Source organism: Miscanthus floridulus, chromosome 11 (assembly GCF_019320115.1).
Source record: "Miscanthus floridulus cultivar M001 chromosome 11, ASM1932011v1, whole genome shotgun sequence".
Classification (NCBI taxonomy): Eukaryota; Viridiplantae; Streptophyta; class Magnoliopsida; order Poales; family Poaceae; genus Miscanthus; species Miscanthus floridulus.
In genome coordinates this window covers 87,528,091-87,546,935 of record NC_089590.1, presented here as the reverse complement: position 1 = coordinate 87,546,935, position 18,845 = coordinate 87,528,091, and the positions used below count along the sequence as shown (strand labels likewise).

At 42.4% G+C, this 18,845-nt stretch overlaps 1 protein-coding gene across 1 annotated transcript; it reads left to right on the top strand.

Annotated features, from left to right (window-relative positions):
- Positions 1–12,652: 12,652 nt before the first annotated feature.
- Positions 12,653–18,745, top strand: LOC136491499 (homeobox-leucine zipper protein ROC2-like). Its single transcript, XM_066487827.1, has 11 exons — positions 12,653–13,248; positions 14,248–14,525; positions 15,082–15,199; positions 15,736–16,395; positions 16,534–16,635; positions 16,729–16,929; positions 17,068–17,242; positions 17,348–17,619; positions 17,711–17,806; positions 17,904–18,322; positions 18,424–18,745. The coding sequence occupies exons 1-10, from the start codon at positions 13,159–13,161 to the stop codon at positions 18,279–18,281; spliced, it is 2,370 nt and encodes a 789-aa protein (XP_066343924.1). The 5' UTR covers positions 12,653–13,158; the 3' UTR covers positions 18,282–18,322; positions 18,424–18,745.
- Positions 18,746–18,845: the final 100 nt, after the last annotated feature.

Sequence of the window (18,845 nt, the reverse complement as noted above, 5' to 3'; positions counted from 1 at the left end):
CAAATGAGACCTTCAGAGGGACCAGTGCAATGTGGAGTGCTAAGTCGAGATATCAATGTGAGGACAGGTAGAGGAAGACCGAAGCTGACATGGGATGAGGCAATTAAAAGAGACTTAAATTGGGATATACCTAGAGATCTTTGTTTCGATAGGAGTGCTTGGAAAGCGGCTATTGACGTGCCTGAACCATGATTAGGGGCTCATATTGGGTTTCAACTTTAGCCTGCCTCAATTTGCTTGGGACTAAAAGGCTTTATTGTTGTTGTATGAATATAGGTATTGTGATCGGCAAAGATGGCCAAGAAAGCATGTTGTGTGGGCTACAGCTGTCTGCAAATTACTCTAAAAGTTGACCTTCACCCAATCAATTCCTGTAATGCTGCTTGTAATAAATCTTGGTCCATTTTATTCTAAACCATTGATGGGTTTCCCGTGTAGCAACTTAGTACTCGGGTCTATTGATTAGCCATCACTTTCCACAATCAGGTGCTTTAAGTTTTTGGACCTCCCACATCAGTTTAATTCTGATGTTATCTGTACAATGGCAATCTGTGAGTTAGTCCTTTTAACTCTCGTAAGACGTTGCAGTTAAGAAGTCCAATAAATTATGCAACTGATGTCAGTTATTATGGCTCGTGAAGGAGTTTCGTTTGTGTTGACAGGACTTGTAGAAAATATTTGCTCAGGGAGCTTGAATCCAAGGAAGCTATGGGTGGTGGGGAAGGAGAAGGACTTGGGAAGCATGGCCCGTGCTGCACTGAACAAGAGGAATGGAAAAAAAAAGGAAGATCACAAGCTCTCATAACAACACCCCACCAGAAACCAACAAGTAAGCACTTTTGATTCTGTTCTTTGACAAAATAAAATCCTAGTTCCTTCCAAACGAAGCCTAAAGATGATATCATTAGTCAGATCATAGTCCCGTCTAGCTTTCTGGCGCTCATTTCTTTGTTTGACATTGAGTGCACACATTTGACCGTGATAGCGAAACCTGGTTATCAGGCGGCAGTACTGTATTATTGTTGAAACTGAAATCCGATTGCTAGGTACACTAAGCACCTAACCCAGCTTAGTTGAGAAGCTAGCAGTTGACTCTCATAAATGAGAGGAGATTGGAATGATCAACACTCATGCTTCATTCCCATCTTCTTGTGCAGAGAAGGAAGGAACCCTCGCACAAGGACTCTCTGGTCCGACTCGGACGGGTGCAGCTGGACGGGACCCTACATTGTAAATGTGCGCTTGTCTCGGTGCTCAGATGGTCAGTATGGGTCCATGCACACATGCCCGAAGATTGATGCAATGTTGACGGTGACCAGTGACAGTGAGCCCCCCCCCCCCCCCCCCCCACACACACACACACACAGCGCAGGCAGGCAGGCAGGCGTGCAGCGTCCTTGAACTGAATTGAGACGGAGGAGAGGAGAAGCCGGGTGTCACTGGCACTGGGCATGCAGGCGATCTTGTGAAGCACAAGCACGTTCGCGTGGGCTGAGGTTCTAGATTGGCGCGTGTGCGTGTGCGTGTACGTGCGTGTATGTACTGGAGATCTGGAGAGGGGGGCGAAGGCGCGAAGCAGCTGATGAACTGAATTTGCGGACAAATCTGGAGGCCGAAAGGCGTCATTGGGGTCCCGATTGGTTGGAAGACGGCAGCTTTCTGCAGATGCCAGTGTGTTCCTTCTTGACCAGGGGTGTTCGTTGGTTGTTACAGGCGGCATGGTGCGTGACCGAGTCTGCCCTGGCGTGCAGGAGGGTGTGAACCGGTGAGGTGAGGTGACCGACCGTCGCCGTTGTCGTGGGAAGGGCTCTCGGGGGCTCGGGGCACAGCATTGCTTTGCTTTGTTAGGCCTTGTTTAGATCACCTCCAAATTTTAAGTTTTTTCACTCTTTCTCCATCACATCAATTTTTAGCCGCTTGCATGGAGCATTAAATGTAGATAAAAAAATAACTAATTGCACAGTTTAGTTCGAAATCACGAGATGAATCTTTTGAGCTTAGTTGGTCCACGATTGGACAATATTTACCAAATAAGACGAAAGTGCTACTATTCATCGGGTTGGAATTTTTTGCAATCTAAACATGGCCTTATCTTACCTTACCACTTGGTGTCAGTGTTTGATCTCATCTGAAGTTATTAACTTATTTCACAGGAATATCTCGTGTACCTGTAGATTCCCAAGAAGGGTGATCTTGTACGGAACAAGAACAATGTGTAAACTCAATTGATTAAGTAATCAGTACTACCTCCGTTCCGAAGATTTGCTAAAATTTAAAAATATTTGACTACTCAAAAAAATAAGAATTGTATTTTTGGGAAAGAGGACAGAGCCATTCTTCTTGTTCCACTCATTTATGAGCTCGCTTGACACTACCAGGAGGCAGTAGTTCAGAATTTTTATTAGAAAGAACGGCAAAAGTTTTGCCATAATTTTTATTAGAAGAAAAACAAAAAAAAGATGACAGTAGTAAGGACGCAGATTCAGTGGATTAACCGGACTACCGGAGGTCGATGGATCATGATCATGCAGCCACTGATGATGCGAGGTCGTTTGACCCTTTCCGAGCTTATGAAAGTGATTCGGTTGAAGTCCATGCAAGTCTCCGCACAAATGCATGGAACGAACGTTTCAAAGCGCAGCTTGTGTTTCAAACTGAGTCAACGCCATCCACGAAATTTTGGGGAACCTCGTAATCAGACGAACTTTTTGGCTTGTTCCTGTGGTAAGTGCGTATTATTTTGACGTTTACCATTGCAGCTAGCTAGCTACGTGGCACACAGTGGTAGGCACGTTTCAGGTCGATCTATATGGCTCGTCTCGTATATAGGAGTACGATATCAGGACCTTTTGACGATCACACGAGTAAATCTGTATCAGGCTGATCGTTTCTATGGCTTATAAGCCGGTTGTTGCTATTTTATTGTGAGAGAAAAAATATTATATCATGACTGATAAGCATGACTGATACGATCAAACGAAAAGGGTGTATCGCTGTTTCGTAAATTTCACGTGCGTTCAGAAAAAGAAAGACATTTGAAACAGAAATTATGGTTAAAGTTGCTTTGTTACACGTTGTCAGTCTGAAATCACACGCACACGTTTTAATTTGGAGTCGATGTGGCCATTGCCCGTTTGCCCCGGCCCAGTCTCTTGATGCTACCGAACCTAGCCTAGGCGTAGCCAGCAACACATAGGCGCATAGCCTGTACCGTACCGTACCGTACGAACGCCCGTCGGGGAGGGAGACGGATGGAGCTCTGGACGGAGGCCGCGGCGGCGATCCGTACTGCCAAATCGCTCGAATCCCGTGGCCAGAACCGGTCCGGCGGTGATGGGCGCGGGGCCGGGCTGCCGGTGCCGGCGGCGGTGGCGTGGTGGTGGCGCCGTTGGGCGACGCGAGGGAGGCATGAACGCAGTAAATGGTGGCCGGGCGGCCGGGCCGGCTGGCTGGCCGCCTAGCCCTAGCAGCTAGGTTGGCAGCCCGAGCTCTCCTGCGCTGCGCTGCGATCGAGGGTCGGGTGGGGTGGGTGCCCACCTCACGCGGTGTTGCTCAGAGGCCATTCAATGTGGGCTGCGCCTGCGCTGTGGAGAGAGGCTCCAGCTCACTTCGCGTACTCTCCGGCTCACCCGCATCTACCTTCGGTTCCACTCTCCACTGAGGCAAAAAAAATTGACACAAATGCATAAATGCCCGTGTTTAGTTGGTTTGCTGTAGCACTTTCGTTTTTATTTTACAATTAGTGTTCAATCATGGACTAATTAGGCTCAAAACGTTCGTCTCGCAATTTCCCACCAAACTGTGCAATTAGTTTTTTTTTTCTACATTTAATGCTCCATGCACATATCGCAAGATTCGATGTGATAGATACTATAGCATTTTTTGGGAAATCTTTTTGGAACTAAACACGGCGTATGTTGCTTTCGACGACGAAAATCCATCCACACAGTCTATTTTTCACCATAATATTGAGCTATAAGTATGCACTACACAAACTTGGTTAGATTTGCCTGCATGTGTTTATAGAAGAAGTTATGCACGTGTTTGTGTGGTCATCTAAGTATGCACTACATAATTTTAAAAATAATTTGACCAAGTCTACAAAAAACAGCTCAACATTTACAAAATCTAATAAAATTCACCATGTTTCATGTTTCAATAGTGTGTTTATTTGAACTTGTACATGTCAATATATACTCCCTCCTTTTTCAATTTATAAAATCTTTTGGCTTTTTAAGATATATTATTTTTACTATATATCTAGAAACAGCGTATATCTATGTGTGTGGCAAAAGCTAGAATTTAGAAAAGTCAGAACATCTTATAATTTGAAATGGAGGGGGTATTTTTATAAAGAAAAAAGTTCAAATTTCTACCTCCAAGTTTGACATATTTTTCTAGATAACCCCTAAACTAATCTTTGGTTCGATTTAGCCCCCCACCATTTCGGATGGTTTAATTTACCCTTTAAAAATCAATACTTTTTTCTCCACATATAAATTGAGTTTTAATTGCAAATTTGTGAGGTGATATAGGCATATAGTATATTATACTTTATGTCAAAAAAACATCTTAAAAATTTCCTCATTGTTTTGATAGGTTAGGTAACTTAATAATAAATTACATTATAGATACAAAATTGAACAAAATATGATGACAAAAATTATAATGTACTCCCTCTGTCCCCCCCCCAAAAGTGATGTTCTGGAATTTTTCAGACAGATTATAGAGAAGAGAAATGTCCCTGATACCCGTAGTATGTTACACATGATTCCCTTAAAAGAAGAGATGTCGTGTGGTTTACTTTCTAATTAAGACGCGCTGCATGCAAGCATGTAGAGATCAGAGGGAGGCAACAAACAGTAGCTCATCTCAATTGGTGATTTGGCGTCGGATCTGTTGCACACGCACAACGTGTCTAAAATTTAGAACATCATTTTTTTAGGACAAATTGAAATCACAGAGCATCATTTCTTGGGACGGGGGAGTACGTAGTTTTATAACACAAAACATGAGGCTCTTTATTATCTCACATAATTTCAATTTAAAACACAACTTGTACGTGGAGAAACAAAAAAGACAAATTGTTTTAAGTTGTAAATTAGACCAACAAAAATACTCAGGTAGAAAATTGAACCAAACATTATTCTAGTGGTTATCTGGACATAGGTCAAATTAAACATGAAGGGACTACTTTGGACTTTTCCCATTTATAAAACCTGATCAAAACTAGAAAGGATTGATTTAGGAAACATGCAAGTTAGCTATAATTTAAAACAGAGAAAGTACTGCTTATTTTTATGTACTACTAAACATGTTAAATGGGCATTTATTGTTGTATAGATTTCCAAATAGTAGTTTTCATTCCAAATGCCATGTCCTACATACTTTTGTTGAAAAACTAGCTCTCCATGTGGAAACACGACTACACAGTGGGCACCACTCGGCTAGGGAACCTCCCGGGCAAGGATCCGAGTAAAACACTTGCCATTTTGCCACTAATGGCAGGAGGCTATAAAAGTCAAACGGTAAGAAGCATTATTGGCTTGGTCAAACTACATGATCAACTACCTAAATAGTCCCTCCATCCATAAAAGAATATAATTATAGGATATGTGCCGGTCAAACTAACTCAAATTTGATCAAATCTATTAAAAATAATATTAGCATTTATGTCTTTAAATAAATTTATTATAAAAATATATTCTATAACTAATCTAATGGTACTTATATTGTATCATGAATGCTAGTATTTTTTATATAAATTTAGTTAAGTTTAAATTATTTGACTTTTTGTAAAGCGGAAAATACATTCTTTTTTGGACAGGGAGAGTACTATGCATCATGCTCATGAAACAAACACTCTTGAGTTCAAGATTTGGCCCGAGCTATTCGGTGAATTACCATGCATTGCACACCCTTTCGCCACTTTGTTCTCAACTATTTCAATTCTAACAAACAGAGGCAGTTAGGCCAAAGTCGTAGCGCATACTGTAGTTTTGAAGTAGGACGAGACAACTTTAGCTAGAAGTCTGTTTACAGTTAATTCAAGCGTTAGGATTAAACTTATTCATCGTGTTGTCGTGAAAAATTTGTACAAATAGCGGCATGACAATGTTTAAAATTTTATTGGCGATTTTTATGGAATCTCCAGGAGTGTAGGTACTACTACACTTTTACAAGGATCTCATTTTAATGAAGACTACATTCACAGTTCTTGATTGATGAAATAAGTTGAATTTGTTAATTAAGCATGTGCAGTGGGGTTGTTTTTCCTGCGACAAAACAAATAGGGGTGGGCATTTGCAAGTTACAACAAAATGACTTAATGGAGGACAAACTCAAACTTGTTTGATTTGAGGAATAACCACTCCATTCTAATGAGGTGGTTCATTATCTATCTTTTAAATTTGGTAGAATAATTTCATTCCTCGTATTAGTTAAGAGTAGTACTAATTATATTAGTACGTGAGAAATGAGCTAACAATGGATCAACTCATTGTACTTCCACAAAGCTAAATAAGAAAGAAAAAAGTGTGGGAAGATGATGGACTAACTAATTTCTCAAACCAAACACTATGAGTTATGATTTTGTTGTTGCAATTTTCCCAAAGAAAAGGAATAAAACGGAAAGTGCGAAAACACAAGAGGACGATGTTTGATGCACGGCCGGTCAACAACAAGCCAACAGGGCAACAATGCATCCATATATGGACCAAGAAATTTAAGTTTGACATTGGGATTCGTTCACACACGGTTTGCAGGTATAGTATATGTAGGATGGCATACGTTGCTGGTTCGTGTTGTGTGAGAGAAAAATACTGTTCCAGCTAGAAATTTACGATCATTTACGACAAGCCACAGCCAAACGAACAGGTCGTCGGTTCGTTGCGAAAAAGACAAACGAGTTGAGGATGGCAATACCGCCAGGCCAGAGGAGGAAGATCGCTAGTGACAAAAATGAGTTTATTACTCCACAAATGAACACATTGATGAATGATGATGGACGTGCATGCCCACCGTACCCCTTGTTATTTGGTATAGGTTTGCTCCTGATTATATACGGTTAATTAGTTCCTTCTGCACTTGAATGACGGTACGTGCTAATATAACATTTATTTGTTTGGACTTTTGACGTTACAAAACTTGAATGTGTTTCTCCCAGCTTGAGCTGTGTGTCCTGGAGTGTAACAATAGAATTTCGTAAAAAAAGATATATATACTCCTATATATACATGGCACGTTTTTTTTTTATTTGGGTCTCTCGTGCGTGATGAGGCATTACATGACAAAATAGGTTTATTTGAGAAATTACTCCAGCTACACCGCCATTTACTATTTTACTTTGCCAAGTGGTCGAGCCATGTTGTTATGCAAATGCAAAATACATCTTTAAAGTTCATTTTTTATTTGATTTTAGTTCTTTTTTTACGAAACGTCAAGTTGCGCGGACATATTATCACATTGAACGCATGCTAGTTTATATCTGGCCAAGATAATGGAAGATTGCCGATTGCAATATAGATTTTGATTATCACGTCCTCCTTTTACTAAAAAAAATTCACTTCCTCTACTAAACAGGGATGCTCACATTTCCTATACTAGTAGTAATCTTCTTTCACTACTTACTTTGCGGGCTGAGTTTTCCCTCATAAAATTTAGTCCCTGTCACATTGGATATGGTTGGACACTAATTTAGAGTATTAAACGTAGATTAATTACAAAATTAATTACATCGATTAAAACTAATTTATAAGATGAATCTATTAAGTTTAATTAGGCTCATGTTCCACCGTTCGGCCGATCAGCTTTTGGCTGATTTTGAATGATTTCGAATAATTCAATAATATTTTATGAGAGAGAATAAGCTGAAATAAGTTGAACAAACTAAAACAAGAAGAGAACGTATCAATTATTCAATATGACCAATTATTCAATATGACAACTCCTAAAGTTTGGTCCTCCATTAATTTGTGAGCAGGAAAAAGCTATTTTTCCTATGCAAAAGATGGGACCCACACGCAGGCCAAGAAGCGTGCCGTGCCGAGGCATCAAAACAGTACTGCTACTCCAGTACTGCATGCATGCCCTCGGCAGCAGAGGATACTACGCCAGATCTTAACATCACTCGATTTTTTTGGCTGGTGCTGATATGATCGTATACGATCGTGGATTATTACTGTTGACTGGTTTGGTGTGAGAAAAAATTAATATTCTGGCTAAAAATTTACGATCGTTTACGACCAAACGAACAGGTCAACTGTCGGTTCAAAAAACCCCGTCACTGCCGGATTTTAACCGACAGTGGAGTGATGTGGAATTGACATCACTGTCGGTTGTTATGAACCGACAGTGATGTAGTTTCTAGAAAAGCCAAAAAATTCATTGAAAAATAGGGATTTTTTAATACCGGGAGAGGCCCCACTGACAGCCACACGGTCGCAAGTCACAAGTCAAGCGATTTTTTGCCCGAAAAACGCGTGCTTCGCGGCCACCGGCGCTCAAACCCCTGTCGTCCTGCTTCACGTCTTCGGCCCATAACCACTCCATCTACAAGTTGTTTGTGTCAAATGAGATTTTCGTCCTAGGCATTTTATGTCCATCTAATTTTGAAATGAGTATTTAGGACCCTAAACGAATTTAAATGAAAAAGTTGTCAACTATAAAGTTTTATAACTTTTTGAGATCTACAACTTTCAATCTGGTAGTTTCTCCATCCGAGGTCGTTTACAAAATTTAAATTTTAAATTTGAGAAATTCAAACGTAGTTTTCCATGACAAGATAATTTTAAATCAAAAAGTTATCAACTACAAAGTTTCATAACTTTTTGAGATCTACAAATTTTGTTTTTGCTGTTTGTCCATCCCACGTTGTTTAAAAAATTCAAATTTTAAATTTTTAAAATTCAAACATAGTTTTCATTGAGAAGATGGTTTCAAATCAAAAAGTTGCAACTATAAAGTTTCATAACTTTTTGGGATGTACAACTTTTATTTTGGCAGTTTCTCCATCGGAGGTCATTTACAAAATTTAAATTTTAAATTTTAGAAATTCAAACGTAATTTTTCTTGACAAGATGATTTCAAATCAAAAGGTTGTCAACTACAGAGTTTCATAACTTTCCGAGATCTATAACTTCTATTTTGGTCATTTGATCATTTATTCATCCGATGTAGTGGTAGTAACATTGTTCACAATTGTTACATATTACTCTTATTGTTTATGAAACTATAAGAGAGATATGTAAATTTTATAAAGCATGTTATTACCACTTTATCAGATCAAGAAATGACCAAAATATAAGTTGTAGATCTTGATAAGTTCTACAACTTCTATGTTCATGATTTTTTCAACTGAAATCATTTAGTGTTCCAAAATGACGTTTGAAATTGTAATTTTTTGAAATTCAAATTCAAATAGATAAAACACAGTCACATAAAAAGATGGATAAAATAATAGCGGTAAGAACACAATAAATTGATAGAGAATGATTTTAGAAATATTTAGAAAAAAAATCATCAAATTTGAAGTTAGTATGAGAAAGAAAGACTAGTTACAAGTTTTAGCCAGAGATTAAAAAGAGAAATCAGAGTTCTTCAATAATTTCAAATTTTAATTTTAAATAGTATTTTCAAGTAGTAAATGATCTCAAATGAAAAAAATTTCAACTACAAAGTTGCATAACTTTTCGAGATCTACAACTTTTGTTTTGGGCGTTTCTCCATCTAAGACCATTTGAAAAATTCAAATTTTAAATTTTAAAAATTAAACGTAATTTTCATTAGATATATTATTTCAAATAAAAATATTTGGACATCCAAACGATCTCAAATTAAAAAATTTTGAACTATAAAGTTGTAGATCTCATTGAGTACTACAACTTTGATATAAAGTTCATCTTCATCGGACATCGTACGAGAAACTTATGAAGTTTTCTGGCAGCATATCACTGTCGGTTCAAGCCACGAACCGACAATGATAGTATGAGTGTCATTTTTTTTGCTAAAACTGGCAGTGATGACCCAATATCACTGTCGGTTTTTGGTTAAAACTGACAGTGATATAAACCGATAGTGAACACCCAAATATCAGTGTCGGTTGGTCCTATCACTGTCGGTTTTAGTAAAAAACCGACAGTGATGCTCTATCACTGTCTATCACTGTTGGTTTTTTTAATTTCAGCGGTGATGAGACCGACAGTGATGTCCAATTCTGTAGTAGTGGGGCGTGATTGGTTGTAGACAAGTCTTGAGCTAGGATGGCCAGGCTATACAGGACCAAAGAAGCTGTGTTGAGCTTATGCAAGTGGTCGTATTTGGTTGACTTTGCTGTTGGTCTAGTATAAGATGAAATTGTGTTTGGTTGCATGCATGCATCAGTTTTTTGAGTGTCTGATGCATGGGTCCCTGCATCCTGGTTGAATCATGTCATCCTGCACCATGAGGGAAGAAGAAATCTAGAAGACGAAGACGTGCGAGATAGAGGAGGGCAAACGAATGAAAAGATACAGGCAAAAAGTACGAGCAGGACAACCAAACATGACGCAAATACACGAAGGAATACAGGATGTACCTTCGGATGCCCTGATTCGGGCAACCGATCACCTCCAGAGTGAAGCATGCATCGTTCTCTTCGCCCATTCTTCTGGAAATTCAGAACTTTTTTTTAAAAAAAGAGAGAAAACCCTTAACCAAATTAAATTGGATCATTTGAACGGATTTCATCTTGCCGGCCGTCTGTTGTATATATTGCAAATGGGAATTTTGGATTGCATTGTCCAACACATCTATCTATCCACAATTATTCATCGAAAAGTCCCTTTTGAGTTCTTGTTAAAACACCCATTTCTTTACTTTTAACTTATTTCCTGGCGCCATAAATTACTGCTACACGCCAATAGTGCATCCATCCATGCAGAGAGGTTTGACTCGATCGTTGAAATTCCTTATACTGCCATGTAATCACATGGCAAGAGCTAGCAGCAAGTTTAAAATGTTTATTTTCAAGCAGCAAAAGATAATGTGCATATATATCTCTATCCCGTGCATATTTCGAGCCAGACATTAATTACACAGCAAACTCAAAACCCAAAGTCCCACTGGGAGTACTACTAGTAGTCACTAGTCAGTCAGCAATGTATATCCATGGCTAGCTGGAACCTTCCTCTCTCCATCACTCAGTAATTACGCCGGTTATCTAATCTTAAACATTTGTCGACTGCGTATTATTCATCCAGAAAACGTACAAGCACTGCTAAAGTATACCATTCCACGATTAATTGACTATAAGGGCATCCGCATGACATAGCTTTTAATATAGGTTATAGGTCCCGTTTGGCTGGCAGAATTTTAACTGAAATTGGTTGAAAATACTGTTCTGGCTGAATTGTTGTGAGAGAAAAATATTGTTTCGGCTGAAAAAAAAAACCAAACAAGCCGAATATAGGGTAAGCCGAACGGGGCCATAACCTTAAAATGTGTGCAAGAGCTTAGCTTTTGATTAAGAGCTAATTTCTCTCTTCTATTAAAATATGAGAAAAATGCTTAGAGTTAGCTTAAAAGCCCATTGTTGGAGCTGCTCTAATAAGACAATTGAAAAATAGACTGATATTACTCTCTTCGTCCACAAAATTAGAATGCAACTATGGGGTCCATACCGGTCAAACTAGTTTAAATTTGACTGAATTTATAGTAAATAGTATTAACATCTATATCTCCAAACAAATTTATTAAGAAAATATATTCTATAACTAATCTAAAGGTAGTACTTATTTTGTATTATAACTGTTAATACTTTTTTATATAAATTTAGTCAAAGTTCAATATGTTTGGCTCCTCGAAAAATAAGAATTATATTCTTTTGTGATTAGATAAAGTAATTAGTATTTTTTATTCGAGCGACAGTACTAAATGATACTATAAGCCTATCTCTACATGGAGATGCATGATCATCAGGGCTGGTGGCTTTATTTTCTCCTTTCTCCTTCGTGACTAAGCCCTTGTTTAGTTTCTCCTCTAAAGTTTATTTCCTATCTGATCGAATGTTTAGACACATGCATATAGTATTAAATATAGACTAAAAAATTACTAATTGCATAGTTTGCGACTAGTTTGCGAGATGAATCTTTTAAGCCTAATTAGTCCATGATTTGACAATACGGTGCTATATTAACACATATGCTAATGATGGATTAATTAGGCTTAATAAATTCACCTCGCGGATTACTGATGAATTCTGTAATTTTTTTTATTAGTATCCGAACACCACATGCGACACCCTTATGACACCCAATGTGACACCCAAAACTTTACGCCCTGAATTTAAATAAACCCTAACATAGCTCGAAAATAAATATATATGACATGCAGATACATGAACGTTCATTTTCACATTCATTTTCCAAAAAAAACTACATATGACGACGTTCAATTCCAAAACACATGACATTTTTTTTTTGCGAAACAAAACACATGACATATTTGTGCATGTTTCTCCTTATATACAGATACAGTACTATACCAATATTGTAGAAATAGAAATAATAAAAAAATTTGAAAATCATGCACCCGTCTCTCTCTCTCTCTCTCTGCTAGCAATTACGATACGCCCTCTCAATAAATGCGGATTGCACCACCTCAACACTAGTCCGCAATAACTCCCTCCTCCCTTCTCCACATTCTCTTCCACCTCCGTCCGTTCTCCTTTCTTCTCCTCTTCCTCTTCCTCCTCCCCTCCTCCCCTTCCATGGCCGCCGCTTAGCTTCTGAAGGCCTCCTCCCTCTCGCCACACATCTCCTGCTAGCTACCCTTCTGAGCTTACAAAGTCTTGCTGCATCATCACATCTTGAGAGCTGCAGCAGGGAGAGATCGATCAGAGTTCTATTTTTGCAGAGGCACACAAACATATATAGTTCTTCTGCTAGATCTCGCTACCAGTCAGCTCGCAGCGAAGGTTCTCTGGGCTACCTTGTCACTAGATCTGTTGCTGGTCGTGTTGTTACTTGGCAGGCAAGGTATATATCTCCATATAGGAATAGGATTGGCGCCGCCTGTTCGTTGGCTGTGAGGGAGATACTACGCATGTGCCAGTGAAGAAATGGAAAGGAGCTAGTGAGGCGGCAATAAGAATCAGGGTTTGAAGAGGACGTGAGAGGAGAAATGATGATCCCGGCGAGGCACATGCCGCCGATGATCGTCCGGAACAGCGCCGCGGCGTACGGGTCCTCGTCGGCACTGTCGCTCGGCCAGGTAATCTCAGTTTTCTGTCTCTTTCTTTGGGCTTGTTTATTGAGATCAAAAGACTGTGCCTATTAGCTTCTTCGATTCTCTCTTTTCTTTGGGAAAAATTAGAACTTGTTGTTCTCTTGTATTTTTGTGCTCTCTTTCTTTCTCGGTAAATTTTTCTTCCTTTGATTTGAGATCTCAGTCTCATCAGTACTAGGATTAGACGAGTACTGCAATATGCATGTACTGATCCTGCAAGGATTAGCTTTTTCCTTGAAAACTGAGAAGTCTCTGGAGAGAGAGAGAGAGAGAGAGAGAGAGGTGTATCTATGTCCAGTACTTAGTTGGCTGCTGTTCACACATAGATTAGGTCATCGGAGTGCATGAGCCCCATTTCTTTAAGACTTGCTCCTCCTATATAAAGGGGCAGATGAATGGGCCATCAGCTTGGCAACAGGGAAGACTTCGATCCCTGCTGAGATCACAATTCACACACACAGATCAACAGGTAGGTTTGTTAGTAGTTGCGTTGCTAGGTTCTTCCATCTCTTTGGGTCTCTTGTGGCCCATGGGACAAGAAACCTACCTTTAGTTTCTTCTTCCTAGCTTGCTTTCACATCTCCTCAGTCCTACATGTGTACCAAACGACACCCCCCCCCCCCCCCACCCCCCACACACAAAATGAATTTCCTTCCCAATTTATACCTTGGAGCGACCCTTCCATTTCGTCCCTGAATTACTTGGCTTCGTCAGTACATTCTCTTGAAAATTTTCTTCTTGCACTAAATATTTTCGATTTTATCTTGTCGTCGTCCCTTGAACTTTTCCACCATGTCCAGTCCAGCTACAAATTAATGGCGACGAGCGATGAAACGCACGGAACATATATGCCTCAACAGGCAAACGTCCCAGTCGTCGATCTCTGGCACTTAATTGCTTATATTAATTTCAACTCGTTTATGCAAACGGTACAAACAAAGCAAGTTGATGTTGAGTTGTTTCTCCTTCCTTAATTGCTTGCAGCCGAACCTGCTGGACAGCCAGCTCCAGCAGGCGCTGCAGCAGCAGCACCTGCTGGATCAGATCCCCGCGACGACGGCGGAGAGCGGCGACAACATGGGGCACGGTGGCAGCGGCGGCGGCGGCCGGGGGTCCGACCCGCTGGGCGACGAGTTCGAGAGCAAGTCCGGCAGCGAGAACGTGGACGGCGTCTCCGTGGACGACCAGGACCCCAACCAGCGGCCCAGCAAGAAGAAGCGCTACCACCGCCACACCCAGCATCAGATCCAGGAGATGGAAGCGTACGTAATGACACTCGTGCTCTACCTGCTTTTCTACTAGTTAATTTGTTCTCTTTTCCTCATTAATTTTTCATAGATTGTTCTCGGATGTCATGGTGATTAAATTTGCATTGACTTTTGCCTGTCAATGTTTAGTTTACAAAAAGAGATACGCATAAAATGTTGTTGGTTTACTGAATTTAATAAGGAGAGAGAGGACAAGCTGGTCATCAGTCGGTTACTAGAGCATTCACTGAGCTGAGACTACTGATGTAAGCTTACGCAGAAGTCAAATTGAGTTCTTGCTCGTCCATATCCTTCTTCACAAAGTATTGTATTCGTTGACCCAATGCAAACGGTTTTTGTTCTTTAGCTCTCCTTCTCGAAGCAAAACCAAAAAAAACAAACATAGCATTCAAGAGAAGTAGGACTTTATTTGGCGTTCACACTGAACTTCCTTTCTCTTGCTAGTTTTTTTCTTCCAAATTTTCTCTAGAAACATTAATTAGTTCGTTGTCTTGTCACTCACAGAATGCTCATCTTTTCATCTGAAATTGATTGATTCATGGATGTCCAGTTTCTTCAAGGAATGCCCGCACCCGGACGACAAGCAGCGCAAAGAGCTGAGCCGCGAGCTGGGGCTGGAGCCCCTCCAGGTCAAGTTCTGGTTCCAGAACAAGCGCACGCAAATGAAGGTGATGATCTTGACTAATCTCACTCTCTGATCTCTGCGTTTTGATCTTGAAATTTTGGGGCTGCGTTCAACTGCAAGGCAGGCGCGCGCGAGCGTCGTCACAACTACTTCATTTAAGCCTCTGACCTAGCGTCTGGCAGGCAGCATTCATGGCCTATTACTATAACTGGACAAAGCTCGGCTACACACCCCCATGTCCTCTTCTGCATGCGCGCTGCCAAATGTCCTGCCGCAGCCCTGCCAAGCACTGGCTGGCACCAGCCATGGTCAAACCCCACCCCATGCATCATGCATGTCTTCCTCCTCCTGCTGGCTGCTGCTGCTGACGCCTACTCCTACTTGGCAAGGCAGACGTTTACAGCACTGCTCACCTGACTCACCGACAGCTGCCGATTACCATGCATTGCTACTGCACTTAATGCATGGTTTATATATTTGTTAGTGTAGTGGACAACAAACAGCTAATCCGTGCAGTAGAGACGCTCCATCATGGACCGCGAGCTTACCGCGATCCATGGCGTGTGGATTGACTTGCAGAACCAGCACGAGCGGCAGGAGAACTCGCAGCTGAGGGCGGAGAACGAGAAGCTGCGCGCCGAGAACATGCGGTACAAGGAGGCCCTCAGCAGCGCGTCCTGCCCCAACTGCGGCGGCCCTGCCGCGCTCGGCGAGATGTCCTTCGACGAGCACCACCTCCGCGTCGAGAATGCGCGCCTCCGGGAGGAGATCGACAGGATCTCCGCCATCGCCGCCAAGTACGTGGGCAAGCCCATGGTGTCCTTCCCCGTGCTGTCCAGCCCGCTCGCCGGGGCACGTCCGTCGCCGCTGGACATCGGCGGCGCCGTGGGGGGTGCCGCTGCGTATGGCGCTGCCGATATCTTCGATGGCGGTGTCGCTGCTGGTGCGGCCGGGGACCTGCTGAGGGGCGCCGTGCAGTCGGACGCCGACAAGCCTATGATTGTTGAGCTGGCCGTCACGGCCATGGAGGAGCTGGTCCGGATGGCGCAGCTGGACGAGCCGCTGTGGAACGCGCCAGCCCTCGATGGATCTGCTGAGACGCTGAACGAGGAGGAGTACGCACGCATGTTCCCTGGCGGGCTCGGCCTAAAGCAGTATGGGTTCAGGTCGGAGGCATCACGCGACAGCTCCGTCGTCATCATGACCCATGCCAACCTCGTCGAGATCCTCATGGACGTGGTATGTACGTGTGATCGATGTGCAATGAGTACAATGTTTTCCTTGCATATATAGTTCTTGTGATAAAACATCAGGATATTTGATCTGATTGGTGGCTTTGAATTTCTGAATTTTAATTCAACTTCTCTATATGAGCAGAATCAGTATGTGACGGTGTTCTCGAGCATTGTGTCGAGAGCCGCGACGCTGGAGGTGCTATCCACTGGCGTGGCTGGGAACTACAATGGTGCATTGCAAGTGGTGCGTGTTCTGAAATTTGGGATGCATATAGGTAGTTTGATGTCATCTGTTGATTGCTGAAGCTAGACATGTCCCATGTTGGGCATTTTGCAGATGTCAGTTGAGTTTCAGGTGCCTTCCCCACTGGTGCCGACCAGGGAAAGCTATTTCGTGAGATACTGCAAGCAGAACGCTGATGGATCATGGGCCGTTGTCGACGTCTCACTGGACAGCCTGCGCCCCAGCTCAGTCCTCAAGTGCCGGCGCCGGCCGTCAGGATGTCTGATCCAGGAAATGCCCAATGGCTACTCAAAGGTCTGTGGTCTGTACATGATTGATTTTTCCAGTCTTCAGATATTCTCAGTAGCTGATGGTTCAGACACTAATCGTAAGATGTGTACTTTATTTATCTAAACAAAACTGATATTTGTAGTACATTGCACTGTGTGTCAGGTGACCTGGGTGGAGCACGTCGAGGTGGACGACAGGTCGGTGCACAGCATCTACAAACTGCTGGTGAACGCTGGGCTCGCCTTCGGTGCACGCCGGTGGGTTGGAACGCTGGATCGCCAGTGCGAACGCCTTGCCAGTGTCATGGCTAGCAACATTCCAACCAGTGACATCGGTGGTAAAGCTCTGTACCATGCATCGCAGCACACCATATATGCTCTCTCTGTCCAATTGAATCCCTAAAAAAAGTTCATATCCTTATGAAACAAATCATTTGCTGCAGTGATCACTAGCACGGAGGGGCGGAAGAGTATGCTGAAGCTGGCTGAGAGGATGGTGACGAGCTTCTGTGGTGGAGTGACGGCCTCGGCTGCACACCAGTGGACAACGCTGTCAGGCAGTGGTGCTGAGGACGTCCGTGTCATGACCAGGAAGAGCGTCGACGACCCTGGCAGGCCACCGGGCATAGTCCTCAATGCTGCCACCTCTTTCTGGCTCCCAGTCCCGCCCAAGCGTGTCTTCGACTTCCTTCGTGATGAAAGCTCTCGCAGCGAGGCACGCACACACCCATACCTAACAATTTCGTTCATCATGAACACATTCGGGAACACATTCTGTGAACCGCATTTCTTTTTCTTTTTTGCAGTGGGACATCCTCTCCAATGGCGGCGTCGTTCAAGAAATGGCTCACATTGCCAATGGCCGTGACCATGGCAACTGCGTCTCGCTTCTTCGTGTCAATGTAAGCATGATGAGTTTGGCTTGTCATTCATCGAAGCATGCGATAACGCTTGCCTTCTAACATGTTGACGTTGTTTGCTTCTGCGTCATCGTCACAGAGCACGAACTCGAACCAAAGCAACATGCTGATCCTGCAAGAGAGCTGCACTGACACATCAGGCTCGTACGTCATCTATGCGCCAGTGGACGTGGTCGCCATGAACGTTGTCCTCAATGGTGGTGACCCTGACTATGTGGCGCTCCTACCCTCTGGCTTTGCCATCCTGCCTGACGGCCCGGCAGGCAGCAACATGCAAGGCGATGGTGGCGTCGGCTCAGGTGGATCACTCCTGACGGTGGCGTTCCAGATACTGGTCGACTCCGTCCCCACAGCCAAGCTCTCCCTGGGGTCGGTGGCGACAGTGAACAGCCTCATCGCCTGCACCGTGGAGCGCATCAAGGCGGCGGTCTCCGGCGAGAGCAATCCCCAGCAGTAGCTTCGTTGAATCAAACAGTGTTCTTATCCTTTGCATTGAAGGTATGCAGAAAACCAAATCACATCAAGGTCATAATTTGCAAGATTTCATATTATTGTTTAGTCTGAATACTGATGAAATCTGATCATCAATGCCTTTGCAGGAACAGCCAATTTTAGAGCTTTCATCAGTGGGAAGTCAAGAACGCACCTCAGACTCTCCTTGCCATGTGGTCCTCTCATATATAGTTTGGGTTATTTTTCGCCTACTTTCCCCAGAATTTCTGGGTATTATTCCAAGAAATATTTCAGTCGCAGAAGAAAATGAGTCACCACTACGCAAGAATAGTTGGTTCGGGTATTGACTTCCTCTTCATGTTGGCCTCTCGGATGCTGCTACCTCTGAATTTAGGCTTCTTTTTCTTCTCTTGTGGAGTACAAAACCGTTATTTAGCATGTAATTTGTGCTGTTGCTGCAGTTGTTCAGACTTGTTCAGTATCCTGGATTCCCCAAATAGAGATTTGTTTCCCTTAGGTTTTATACTTCTGCAGTGCTTCTTATGTCTAGCCACCATTTCAGTACCAA

Bases quoted from the DNA above. Each gene is read 5' to 3' on its own strand.
- LOC136491499 (XM_066487827.1), top strand. From the start codon at position 13,159: ATGATGATCCCGGCGAGGCACATGCCGCCGATGATCGTCCGGAACAGC. The intron at 16,396-16,533 runs GTATGTACGTGT...CTATATGAGCAG, and splicing joins TCGAGATCCTCATGGACGTG to AATCAGTATGTGACGGTGTT. The intron at 16,636-16,728 runs GTGCGTGTTCTG...GGCATTTTGCAG, and splicing joins ACAATGGTGCATTGCAAGTG to ATGTCAGTTGAGTTTCAGGT.